This window comes from Aulonocara sp. 'chitande type north' Nkhata Bay, linkage group LG11 (assembly GCF_057382095.1).
Source record: "Aulonocara sp. 'chitande type north' Nkhata Bay isolate Kocher_YH1m ecotype deep benthic linkage group LG11, A_spYH_male_GT1.1, whole genome shotgun sequence".
Taxonomy (NCBI): domain Eukaryota; kingdom Metazoa; phylum Chordata; class Actinopteri; order Cichliformes; family Cichlidae; genus Aulonocara; species Aulonocara sp. 'chitande type north' Nkhata Bay.
This window is the reverse complement of record NC_141354.1, coordinates 35,996,384-36,010,049: the sequence shown is the minus strand read 5'-3', so window position 1 is coordinate 36,010,049 and position 13,666 is coordinate 35,996,384. Positions and strand designations below refer to the sequence as shown.

General features: G+C 41.4%; 1 protein-coding gene across 3 annotated transcripts in view; it reads left to right on the top strand.

Moving 5' to 3' along the window:
- The first annotated feature begins 4,781 nt into the window (after positions 1-4,781).
- The window catches only part of rgl2 (ral guanine nucleotide dissociation stimulator-like 2), a 33,697-nt gene continuing 24,812 nt past the window's right edge, over positions 4,782-13,666 (top strand). For 2 of the 3 annotated variants that reach the window (XM_086312368.1, XM_086312372.1), the window contains exons 1-2: positions 4,782-4,979; positions 6,934-7,103. In XM_086312368.1, coding sequence (XP_086168494.1) covers positions 6,945-7,103 — 159 coding nt within the window. In that variant the 5' untranslated portion in view covers positions 4,782-4,979; positions 6,934-6,944. The remainder of the gene's footprint in view (positions 4,980-6,933; positions 7,104-13,666) is intronic. The other variant, XM_086312369.1, reaches the window with a different exon arrangement.

Genomic DNA, 13,666 nt, shown 5'->3' with positions numbered 1-13,666 from the left:
ATTTAATTAATTATTGACACATTTAATTAATTATTTAATGATATATTTATTTATTTCATTTTGGCAGTCCTGACGCCTGGCTCTCATCATGAAATAATTTTATCTGTCAGCCTCACCCATCAAACTCAGGGGGCGGGGTTAACGCTGATCGAGTCAAAACCATTGCTTTGGCCTGGTGGCCATTGTTTCTAGCACACAACAACCGGCATGTGGAAGCTAACAGAACTGAGCTTTGAAAAACCCTGTTTGTGTGTTACCAAATACCGTTTTAATATTTTTTTAGCCGAGAATGTAGTGGTTTAATCTTCATGTGTCTGGTCGGTTTGTCAAGATACAGCCTCTTTGCAAAAGTGTTTCGATGATTTCGGAGATGTCGTCCCAGTCTCACGGCAAAGCGTGGGATAGACCCGCTCGCCTCGCAAGCAATCCCACCGACAAAGCGCAGGCCCCGGTACACAGCTGTAGTAACCCCCGCTGACTTCTTTTACTGAGGTTATATTTATCGGTGTTTTATTTCCTGATGTTCTTATGTGTCCTACGTGTTTCAGTCGCCAATTCTGAATTATAACTAACATTAAAAACATGTTTAAGGAGGAGAGAGAGCAAATAAATCTGTTTAACATCTGATCTTTGGGTTTTTGTTCAGTAATCAGCGTGACCTGTGTATAAACACATAAAAGAGATAACGTTGGTGTTTCCGTCATGTAGTAACTGCTGGCTTTAACTGTACAAAGGTTGTTCGACACTATGAAACACATACAGACTTCATGATGTTCGGCTAATATTTTTATTGTGAATATTAATCATGCTGACCTCGCTCTGTACACCACGCAGCGAGGTCAGCATATCCACGATATCCTCAGCTCCATGAGTTAACACAAAGTTTCCCAGCTGACTATCTAACTGCCAACTATTCCAGAGACGTGAAAATATACAGCATAAAGAAAAGTGTAAGAGACTCAGCAGCAGATTAGAATAACAGTTTGTGGCGTGAATAAGACACGGCGGGACCACGGAGCAACGTTCAGAGTCATCTTTATTTACATCTCACCACACCACAACACCCCCAAACCCCTCAGTCCCCGTGTTTTTAACTAGGCGGGCGTGATTAAGGATGCCGTGCAGGTGCGTCCGCCCTCCCTGCACGGCACCGCAGACCACGCCCCACCACATACCCCCATCGCCCGATTGAGGCCGGGGAGCCATCCGGCCGAACCTACTCCCCCACCGCCAGTGGGAGAGGGAATCAGCCCGGACAGCTGGCACCCCCAGGCCCCGGCCAAGCGACGGGGAGGTGCGAGTTCAGGCGGCCGCCCGCGAATCCAGCGGCGCAGGCAAAGCTGGTTCGGAAGTCGGACACGTGACAGGTGCACCCGGCGCGGCCGGCACAAGCGTGAGCCCCAGCTCACAGGTGGCTGGGCAGAGGTGTGGCGTGTACAGGCCTCTGGTGGTGGTGAGGCCGTTCTGGCGAGCACGGCGATCTCAAGCGTGGCGCCCGCCTCGCTCGCCAGTTCCACTCGAGCAAGCTCCCCTGGCACTGGGACCTCCAGCTCCTTGCGCGGCCCCTCCGTCACCGCTGTCGCTCCCTGCTGGAGCAGCCCATAGCGCGACTCCTCCGTCACTACTGCTCCCTCCGCCGCCACTCCCGGCTCGAGCAGCCCCTCGTGCAGCTCCTCTTTCTCCAACCGGCGCAGACCCTCGCGCACCTCGTCTGCCGCCTCCGGTTGGAGCGGCTCATCCACCACTCCCGGCAGGAGCAGCCCTTCACCTGGCTGTTCCCCCTCCTCCGGCAGGCGCAGATCCCCGCGCGCCTCGTCTGCCACCTCCGGCTGTTGAGGTGCCTCACGCGGCTCCTCCACCGCTTCACTGTCCTCGGGACACACCTGTGGGAGTGGCGCCCAGGCCCAGAGCAGCGCCGCCAGCTCCCCAATCCTTTCCAGGTGCCGCTCGGACTGGTCCTGCAGCTCTTCCTGCTGGCGACGCACCTCCGCCGCCTGCTCCCGCTGGGCGGCCGCCATTTCGGCCACCCTCTGGGCCAGCTCCTCCATTCCCTGGCTCCGATATGGACCCGCCGTGCTGCCTCCTGGGTTTCGGCACCAATGTGGCGTGAATAAGACACGGCGGGACCACGGAGCAACGTTCAGAGTCATCTTTATTTACATCTCACCACACCACAACACCCCCAAACCCCTCAGTCCCCGTGTTTTTAACTAGGCGGGCGTGATTAAGGATGCCGTGCAGGTGCGTCCGCCCTCCCTGCACGGCACCGCAGACCACGCCCCACCACACAGTTATACATTTAATAAATCACCAAATGAATCCAAGAAACGAGCAAACCTGTTCCGACAATTTGAATTTGTATTCCCTCAGCTGCAGACTCGCTGCTGTTTAAATGTTTGAAAAGGAAGATTAGATATAAACAAACGTCAAACATAGACTCAGTCTGCCTTCACATTTGATATGAGGCCAGCACGTATAGTGGCCTCAGCAGGCTATTACTGAAATACACGTGCTATATCTTAAACTATGATATAAACAGGGAGGTCCTATTAACATGTTTAGTTTTAAAGGACACCTTCCTGCCTTTAGTCTCATTCATGAGCAGTATTAGTTTTCTTCTAACATCCAGAAGTCTGCACAATGTGTTTCATAGTTTGTAACAAGCCTTTGACAGGTAAACATAACATGACCGAAAAAGCAAAAAAAAAAAAAAAAAAAAAAAAAAAAAAAAGAGAGAGAGAGAGAGAGAGAGAGAGAGAGTGTTGACATAAGAAGAGAAAATGCTCTCAATTATGGAGACAGGCAAATGGTTCATTTATGTTTGATGTGTGTTTATTCCTCCCTAAATATCGTCGGTGAAGTTTGCCATGCACGTCAGATTTTCCTGCGCATTTTTATACCTCTGCCAACAGAGAGAGAAAAAAAAATCACATTCTAACAGACAGCTGGTGCTTAGAATACAGTTGAATAACTATTAAAAAACAGATGATATTTAGATGATAGTTCAGTCTAACACATGTGCCAGTGGTTCATTAAACGTCTGTGAAACTATGCAGTTATGAAACGTAACTTTAACCTCAGCCAAACCGATTTGCTCAGTTGTAAATAAAACAGCGAAGTAAACGTGACCCGACAGACAGAACCTGAGTGAATGAAGTCCAGCGTTTAACCACTGAGAGCTAAAACTCAGCTGAGGTTTGAAAGCTGTGTGCTGGTGATTGGACATCAGCCGCTGATGAAGCTGTTCGCCTATAAAGTGCTCTGTAAGGAAACAAGCTCCAGCAGCTCTGCGCTCGGGGAAAATACTATATTTACTTATCTTGTGCAGTTAAACTGTGACTATCACCAGGTAACTAGGCGTGTTTCTTGAATTAGCAGCAGGTGTTAAACAGCTGACAGATGAGGAGGAGGATGCATGCAGGTAAACTGAGGGTCTGCTGAGCTGATCGCTGGTTTCGTGAGAAAAATGTCAGCTCGTTCTTTATGTTACAGAAGCACAGAGACACAAGACCAGGCGGAAAGAGACGATCGTTCGGTGAAAATGAGAATCTGCGAATGCAACATGTGGAACACGGAGAGTGGAATATGTAAACAAACCGGTTAATGTACCCCCTCGGTGCGCTCTGCATGCTAACTGTTAGCAGAGCTAGTGAAATCTCTGAAAACATCTGAGCACTTTTGCAAACATGTTCTATGTTGACAACCTGACCAGACATACCGACATTCGCGGCTAAAACACTGTTAAAAGTGTAGCTGGTGACAGAAAAACGGCCTGTGATTTGATCTGCATTCTGGGATAACTGGCTGCCCCAAGTCTACACAAGCAATCGATTATCTAGGATCGACCTGTTTTGACTTACTTTGCACGGCAACCAATCAAATGTTAGAGAAGCTGCATGGGCAGCGTTAACCCCGCCCCCTGAGTTTGATGGGTGAGGCTGACAGATAAAATTATTTCATGACGAGAGCCAGGCGTCAGGACTGCCAAAATGAAATAAATAAATATATCATTAAATAATTAATTAAATGTGTCAATAATTAATTAAATGTGTCAATAATTAATTAAAATGTGAAATACATAAATAATTAATTAAATGTGTCAATAATTAATTAATTAAATGTGTCAATAATTAATTAAAATGTGAAATACATAAATAATTAATTAAATGTGTCAATAATTAATTAATTACATGTGTCATAACTATTTATTTAATTAATTAATTCCAATTTTAATTAATTATTGACACATTTAATTAATTATTTAATGGTGTATTTAATTAATTCATTATGGCAGTCCTGGCGTTCCATATTAACAGGGACTGCTTTATAATTGTTATTGTAATATATAGGTTTATCAAAGTATCAAAGCCAATTTAATGGGGCCTGTTTTTCTGCAGTCAGCGTTCGTTTAGATGAAGTGAAGATTTTATGGATGTAAAGACTTTCAAAAATGAGGGAAAATGTGTTTGCGTGTGGTTGTGCGTACACGTGCTCGTGCGCGGTCACGCTGTCTGCCTGCTGGTCCTTGAAGTAACATTTCCCCGGAGGTGACGCGTACGGCTGTTGCGGTGTGTCGCTATCCACACTGTGGGAACTGCCCGGAGAGACGGGTATGTTGCCAAAGCAGTGAATGCACAACGTACAGGAACTGCGACGTTAGAGCAAGAGAGAGGCGGAGAGAGAGGGAGGGGAGGGAGGGAGGGAGTTTGCAGACAGACCAAAGTGCGCTATCAGCTGCTGAAAGCTGGACAGACGAACAGTGTGGAGAGACCGATAGAGGGGCGAGAGAGGGTGGGGGGGCGAGGCGGAGGATGGAGACTCCCTCGTCGTTGTCGGCGGTGACGGTGGTACAGATGGGTGCGACTCTCCTCAGCTGAGCTGGCCACCGATCCAGTTGCCCCGGCGGTCATCCAATGCAGTCTGGATCGAGCTGACCGCGGTTGCATAGCGCACATCCTGCGAATGAGACTTCGCTATCAGTAAGTTGAATTGTAGCTTCCTTCATTTATCTTCCTCTATTTGCTTAATTTTTATAGCCTAGCTCTTAATTTTTACGGCCTTCGTGTCCCTGAGTGATTCGCAGCAGGAAGCAAATGTCATCATCTGTCACTCTGCTGTGTTTAAATACACGCGTCAAACTTTTACAGCCCTCACAGTTTCAAGCTCCATTCTCGTCTTCCAGCCCACATCGAGACTGAAGCTGTCATTAGGACTGTACATTGCTGTAGCACCACCCCACGGCTACATTTATTAAACAGAAAATAGGCACTATGGGGTGTGACTTACTGTAGCCTAGTTACTGCGTTATATGTGTGTACACCTCAGTCATATGTGGCTGTTTGCTTTGGTCAGGCCAGTGAATAGCAGCCTTTCAGACTTCTGCATAACCGTTGGTCAGCGAGATCATATGCTGCACTGGTAATGCTTTGTTTCCCCTGCAGGCCTGCTCCCCTTTCCTCTCCTGGTACAAACTTGCTTTCTTGAGCAAGAATATAATGAACCATCACAAACCCGCAGTAAAGACAGAGCATTATGCAAGAGAAAGTTTAGGGTTACACAAATTGTGAAGAACCAATACAAAATGAGTGGAAACAAGGGAGTGCCATTAATGCATTTTTAGACCACACACTTTTTACGTGCTCTTTCTGATCAGATGGGTCATGTGCCTTGCTCAAAGGTCATCTGAACATGCTAGCAGGGCAGACTCTGCTGTTCTGTTGCTGGTCACATCACAGCCATTCTGTATCATTTGCTCCAGGTAAAAGTAAGAAGAAACTGTGAGGCACGCAACATTTATTAATATGCCAAACTGCACAACTGAGCACCTTAGCATGTTTTTTAATAAAAATTCTTCAGGTTAACATAACTGTTTATGTGTCTGTGGTTGACATTTCCATCACCCTCATATCACTCCTATACCCGCCAACTGTCTCGCTCCACACCTCTTTTCCTGTAACAGTGTTTACTTGATGTTTATCTTCAGGGCAATCTAAATACCAAAGAGGGGAAAGGGAAATGGAAGGAGGGGTTGCTATGCAAATCCAGACCTGCTGTAGGGCACAGTCAGTGTGTTAAGCAAATCAACTCCAGGATACCATTTAGAGTGTTGCTTTTGTTTAAAATGCAGTTTAAAGGCTGTCTTAAAGTTTTTAAAGCTATAACTGATAGTTTGTCCAATGTGGAGCTCGAACATGTGAAAGTATTCACAGGTGATGGAACAAGGCACATATGACGAGCGTGGCTATACGTCATAAAGTTACAGTTAGTTTATTTACTGGAAATGACTGATGATTACTTCTTCAAACCTTAAGTACAAAATCCAGCTGCCCAGTGGTCACACATTTAGGGACATCATTCTGTACACTGTTACAGCCTTTCCTCATTTTATGAAACAAACTAATTATTAAGAATCTAACTGGAAAATAGAAACATTTAGACTTCTCACATTTGTTATGTAACTGTCTAAGATAAGACATTAAAAAGCATCAAAATAAAGAAAATACAAGTTAGTTTTTGAGAAGAAAAATCGAATTCAAGATAAAAAAAAAAAAGCTCTGAGAAAAAAGTACTGTGCAGTGCAGGAATAAAGAGTCAAGTTTTAAGCTTTGATCTAAAACCTAGAAAGTTGGAGTGAGTGTCTGTGTTTCTGACAGTTTGTTTCAGATTTGTAGTGCTTAAAAGGAAAACATTGCTTTTCTATAATGAGTTTGGACATGTTAAATGAGTCAGTTGTAGAAATTTAAGTTAGTTTCTGGCTGCTGGCCTGATGTGATCCACTTTTATTGCCTTAGCCACAGCTTTAGCACCACTGTCTGATACTAATGTAATTTTATACTTTTATGTTATAAGGAAATGAACATGTGAGTACTTAATTCATTCCAACAGCTTCTTAAGAAATATCTAAAACATTTCTTATATGTCTCTTATCTGCAGCAGCTGGCACCATGCTACCCCGTAACATACGTACAGGTGGTTATAACCTGCCAGGGGTGGAATCAGACAATGTGCCCCTCATTGGCTTTCGACCTTTATCACCTGACAGAGGAACCATAAGTGGCCACTCAGGGAGGAGAGCCGCTGACGCTGAAGTGCAAAGTTCGCAGGTGAATGGTTTTTACTTTGCCTCAAAATGGATGGATGGGTGTTTTATATTTGTATATTGGTGTTCCCAACAATCACAGAAAAATATGTAAGTTTATTCAGTGTAATGTTACCTCTCCCGCCAACGACCTCATATTGTTACTATGGCTTATTTGTATTGTAATCTGAAAATGTTACAACAACTTTCAACATGTTCACAATGTGTTCTGACCATCGATAAAGGCGCTAGCTACAACTAAATTTAGCTAATAGTAGTAACTGGCTAAATGAATAGCTTATTCATCTAATGGATATTACAGCAGTTAATGCTGTAAGCTAATGCTATTTCCTGCTATTTTATTAGAAAGACGTTGTATGTTTGTGGCTTTAAGAAATGTGTGAGATTAAGTCAAGTCAGATGTGGCCCACTGCGCAATTGCAGCACAAGCAATGGGAGCAGCCCATTCCTTCATTTGTGTTACTGACACTGCATTGCCCAATCTAATCTCTTAACAAGACTGGCCCCTCCCCTACCTTCGCTGTGCACTCACATTTCGTGTGGAAGAAGTGTCGAAGGTGCTACTGAAAAGCTGACAGAATAAAAAGAAACTAATAATAAATGCAGAAAAATCTGTCAAATTAACCAACATGTTAGCTGTTGCTGCTGTTGGACCGTGAACAGTAGTACCAGCAGCATCTAGTAACAGCTAGTAACCACACCTCAAAGTCACAGGAGGCTACTGCTTCTAGCACCAGCTGTGGAGAAGTGAGGAAGAGACGAGGAAGATACAATTATTGTGGTAAGAAACTAGATGGAGGACAGTAATTTGAAGCGAGAGATTTAAGGATTCAGGTAAAATGAATGGGTGCTTTTACCATGAGCCACTGCAAATAGCAAAAGTGTGGCTTTTAATATTGTAACCCAACAAACTACTGATTAAAACCTGCTTCAATATCTAAAATCAAACAAAATGAAATAAAATATAAACGTACATTGGCGTTTCCAACAATCACAGAAAAATATGTTTTTTCAACATAATCTTACTTTTCTTGGCTACCTGTCTGTTTCGCCATTGACCTGATATCTTTACTATGGCTTCTTATGTTGTAATCTTATAATGTTTCAACAACTTTGAACAAGTTCACAATGTGTTCTGACCATTGAAAAAGGCGCCAGCTACAACTACATTTACTGAATATCATAAACTCGCTAAATGGATAGCTGATTCATAATAATATAGCATTTAGTGCCGTGCAAGCTAATGGTGTTTCATGTATATGCATTATACACATATATATAGATACAGTGATCAGTGTGGGTTTTTTGTCCCAGTCCAACCCTGATCTGAAATGACTGTGAAAACAACAGCTCCCATGATTTTTCATAGAAAATTGCTACTTTCGGACTTTTGGTTAAATAGAGGATAGTCACAAAATAGTACAGAATAAAGTGGGCCTTTCTAGCTCTTGCCCATAATTGTAACAGTTATGGGCTAAAATGTTGGGTTTTTTTTTTTTACCTGTTTTCAATTAGTGCATGAACAAAACAACAGATGTTGTTTGATTCTTAGATTTTATAAAGGTTTATTACTGTATTAATTTACCTCTCTGTAAGTATTAGTATTGCCACAGAACCACAAGCCACTTGACAACATTCGCTGACCACTAGAAGGAAATCGATTTCAAACCACAACCAGGTCCTTCTTTTATATGCACGTAGGTTTCTTTTTTAAGTTATTATTCTTGTGTAATCTGCAGGACTAACTATTTAGAAATTTGTCATAAAGAGGAGAATTCTTTAATTCCATCCATTTTCTTAACCTTTTCCAAGTCAGCATTGAGGGAGACAGGCTCTGGAGCATATCCCAGCTGTCATGGGGTGAGGGGTGTGGTACAGCTGGACAGGCCACCAGTCTACCACGGGGACATAGAGACAGATAATCATTCACACACAGTGCAACTCATTTATGGATAAATTATCTTGTATTGCCAGAATACTAGTATTTTTTGGCAAAATTTGGTTTCAAAGAAAACAAGTAGCAGTGTTTAGCATATAAACTGTTGTGTGTTTGTGGAAAGAGGCTTTTTTCCCTGACACTATCACCTGCCCTCTGGGTGAACTGCAGCCAATGTTGGCACAGTGGAACTGTTCTCAGCAGATTGGTTTGGTCCAAAGTGGGAAAACTGCATAGTGTGTATTGGAAAACATCAATTACATTGTACATCTTTGCTGTGGAAAAGAGTCAGATGAACTTGTGACATATCCCAGAGCTTTGTTCTGTGGGACTGTGTTGATGGTATTTGAGTATTGACAGTCATATGCTTTAGTAGGTTTTCTGATGTTGACACAATAAATAGATCTCACAGAGCTGAGAGGGGATTAGGAGACTGTGACATTTGCCATGGCCTCACTGGCCATCACAGCTAGGAGCATTTAGAGCATTGTCCCAAGAAACCGCGTGAGCTGCCTTGGACTGTATAAACAGCAGATGCGGTAGGCTGCTTTTCAGCCCTAAGGGAATAAAGCCACTGTGACTCAGACAGAAAAGCCAAGATACAGATGTATGAACGCGTGTGTATTACACCATGGCAACACAAACACTGCTATTTACCATAAAGTGAATAAATTCAAACTAGTAGAATACATGAAAACACTTTTGTTATAGAGCTAATGGTTAATCATGATAACAGCTAGCAAACGGATTTAAGAAAATATTGTGTTTGTAGTGGCAACCCTTATACAACTCATTTAATTCATTTTGCATTGAAATTTAATCTTGAACACTTCACTTCAGCTATAGGCACGTCTAAGTTTTATGTATAAAAACTGCATAAAAATAAGCCAGTATCAACAGATGTGTAAGACATTTACAACAGGTAGAACAGAGCAAAATAATCAATAACATTAAAACATCACGACAGATCTCTTTATCTAGTTTTAAAAAAAAAACAGCCTAATGGCATTAGTGGAATTGCTAGCAACGTGTTAGTAACGATCTGTATGTCGGTCCAATGCTTTTGTCCTGACTGCAGTGTCTCAGCAGGAAGTAAATGCTTAAAATGTATTTTAGACACTAACAGACTGAGGAAGAATAAATCGTACTAATCGTACTAATTGAACTGTTACAATTTACTCTTCTTTCTCCTTGCTGTGATTTTTTTTAATGACAGCCATGCTATGCTGCATATGTATTTACATCCTGCACAGGATGTGCTGTAATACTATTGCTCCTCCCCCGATGCTTCTTTTTCTGCCATCTTATAAGTAGGAAGGGCATGTGGTGTAAAACTCTGCCAAATCAAACATGCGGTGATATCTCCTGCGGTGACCCCTTGTCCCAAGTGAGCGGCCAAAAGTAGCCTCGATTAGAATAAAATGTTGTTTTAAAGGTCAATAACACTTTGGTTTATGACCAAATTACTGCAAAACTAATGATGGTCCTTAGTTGTACTTGTGTCCCTGCCTTACTAACATACTACCCATGTTAGTAAGGCAGGGAACATAAAGCTTTGTATATTTAAAGAAGCACTTAAAGACATTGTTTCTGCACTGTTTATATGAAGTTTTTTGTTTTGCTACATAAACTCCTCAATTTGACTTTGTAAAAGGGAGTAAAACTGACTTTAGGTTAGGAAGTTAAATGTTCAGGGCACAGGTAAATTTCCCACGAACTTTGCGTTTGTTAATGTTTAATCATCTGATAGTGAGGTTTTCTGAGCATTAGCAGACTTACACACACATGGTCAAATGCTAATTTAAGCTGAAGGCAAGACTACTGTTTGAATTCTTCTTACACGTACAGAACTTTAGCCTTTCTTAAGACCAACGTTGGAAACAAAACGGTTGTACTGGTTCCTAATAATATACTGACCAAGCTTCATGCCCCAGCTTCACAGGGCTCTTTGGTTTACTTCTCACCAAGTCTCAAGAAATGCTGCAGCTAAAAAAAGAAGTTACACTGACTTGCTTTCCAAATGACCAGACTTCCTCTCTGTTCGTGTCACATGTTGTCTGCTGAAGCTCGCATTAAATAATGCATGCTGTGGCCTGATCAGTGGATGCAGTGTACACCTGCTCTCCCCGTAAACAGTATCTAGTATCACAGGCTGTCTCCAAGGACAGGCTGTCAAGTGGAATCCAATACGACCTCTTGTTCATTCTTTAATGAGGGAAACTTGGATGTGTGATTCAAGATGCATAAAGTAACCTGTGGCATTTCGAGCAAACATATTGTAGCAAACTATCTGCAATGTAAAAATGTAGAAGAGTAACAGGAGTGCTTTGTTTTATGTTTTGACAACTTTTCCAGCACAGCTGATTGCTCAATCCTGAGCATTCAGTCTGTACATCTGAAAAACAAACAGCACAAAATAACATATTATTATGCATATTATCCACTGAGCGAAAGCCTACTGCTATGTTGCTACTCCTCTGCTCTGTTTTAACGTGTAGCCCTACAAATCGCTAAGTTTCTTATTACATGCAGCAATTGTAAAACTCAAATTTGTGGATGTGCAACTGTTACAATTTCAAAATGTTACATTTACTTTATACAAGATAATTGTTATGTTGGTGTTGCAGAAAAGAATCTGGGTAATAATGTGGTAACAGTGGGAATAATAAGGTATGAACAAGAAGGTAATAATATAGAAATGACAAATTATTACTACTTAGTTACAAAAGTAATATCCAAGTAATTATATTGTATGATCATTGGTTATAGCTGAGAAATACTTCAGTAACTTAAATAATTAGTAACCGTACAGTAATATAGTGGTAATAATAGGAACCTGTTAGTAATAAATAGTGTACTATGGTAATATATGCACATTGTGGTAGTAACTAAATAACAATTAAGTAATATTGGTTTATCTTTAATATAGCACAAGACAATTACTTGCATATTAGTTTGGTAATTAAGCAGTAATAACTTGATATTTCTGATAGTAGAGCAGGTCACCTACCAACTGGAAAGTCAGTAGATCGATCCCCAGCTCTTCCTGTCCAGCTAAGATACGGAACCCTGAGTTGCCCACAATGAATGTTAGATGTTAGATGATCCATTCCCACACAAGTATGAACTTGTGTGGGAATGGATGAATTGGACTTGTTGTAAAAATCACTTTGATTGCTCAAAAATTTAGTGGTAGTAACACGCCATTTAACATTTGTTTCCACATTATTACCAAGATGTAGTAGAAAGAACATTTGTGTTTTCTGATTATTTTATAGATAACAAAGATAACATAACGCCACCTGTTGGTCAGGTTGTGAATTTGCTGAATGATCAAGTGCAGCATTGGTGTTATGCAACATTTTTGCGTCTTCTCTCCGCTGCTCTGCTCTGTGTGAGGGACCCTGAAGCAATCACACAGAGTGGTCAAGTGAACACAAGTGAACAGAGATGATAATTACTGGCTAAAACTAGTTTTGCACAGTTTTCTTTTACTGAAAAGTAAAAAAAATAAAGAGAGGGAGGCACATTTGTTTTGGTCTAATATATCTGTACTCTAGTAGTCCTGTTATCAGGTTATCTGTATCAGGTTACAGATCACACGTGTTGATAATGCTCTTTGCATTCTTGAGCCTTTTGGTTTTTACTGTTCAAGCAGATCAGTTCAAGATATTGGTGTTAAACAGTTGTATATTTCAAATGTATCCTTTCATTTTTAACATTTCATCAACCTGATATTTGCAAGATTTTGTTTACAAGTGTACTGTTGAGTAATTTTAAAACATGATGTAGAAATACAAGAGACGCAAGCTTATTTACTACTTTAAGAAGTGGAACAAGGCAATAACTCCCTTTATTTGTCCCTATTTTTGTTTTCGTGTGAATGACTTCCCATAACAAAACTGTACCTCATAGATTCATTTCAAACAACAACAGGTAACCTGTCAGTGAAGTTACGAGCCTGTTTGGTCTGGACTTTAATACTTTATTTAATCACTTTCCTGTTTTAATATAACCTCAAGTTTGCACATAAATAATTTTCCTATTTTGGTGTGAGAGAACCTGATTGGCCAGCACAAGACCTGACCTCTACCTTACCCAGCACGTTTTGGATGAACTAGACTGCTGATGAACATGAGCTGGGTCTTATCAACCAACATTAGAGGCCAACATCTTTCTTGCTCTTGTGAATAAATAAAAACACATCTCTGCAGCTGGCTTCCAAAATATGGTGGAAAACCTTCCCAGAAGAGTACAAGCTGTTATGGTTGCACTTTAACACATTATTTAATGATGAGACGCGCCCCAAGCACATATGGATGACCACATATAAGCATGAGCACGAGCATTTTCTAATCACAAAGTTATAATCATGTAATAAATTTTTTTTTCTCTTTACGATGAATAGGACTTCGGCTACAGAGTTTTACTTGAAACACAGTAGATAACGGGCACCAGGGGATAGATAGATGAAAGCGTGAGAAGAGGGACAAACAGAAAGATAGGAAGGAAGGGGTAGGGGTTTTGAACTACACAGAAAAAAAACAATGGTTATCTTTAAATAAAGCTTCAGAAGATATATTTACGACCCCCTGTTTGCAGGAATGCCTTGTCTGGATTGAAAATGGTGG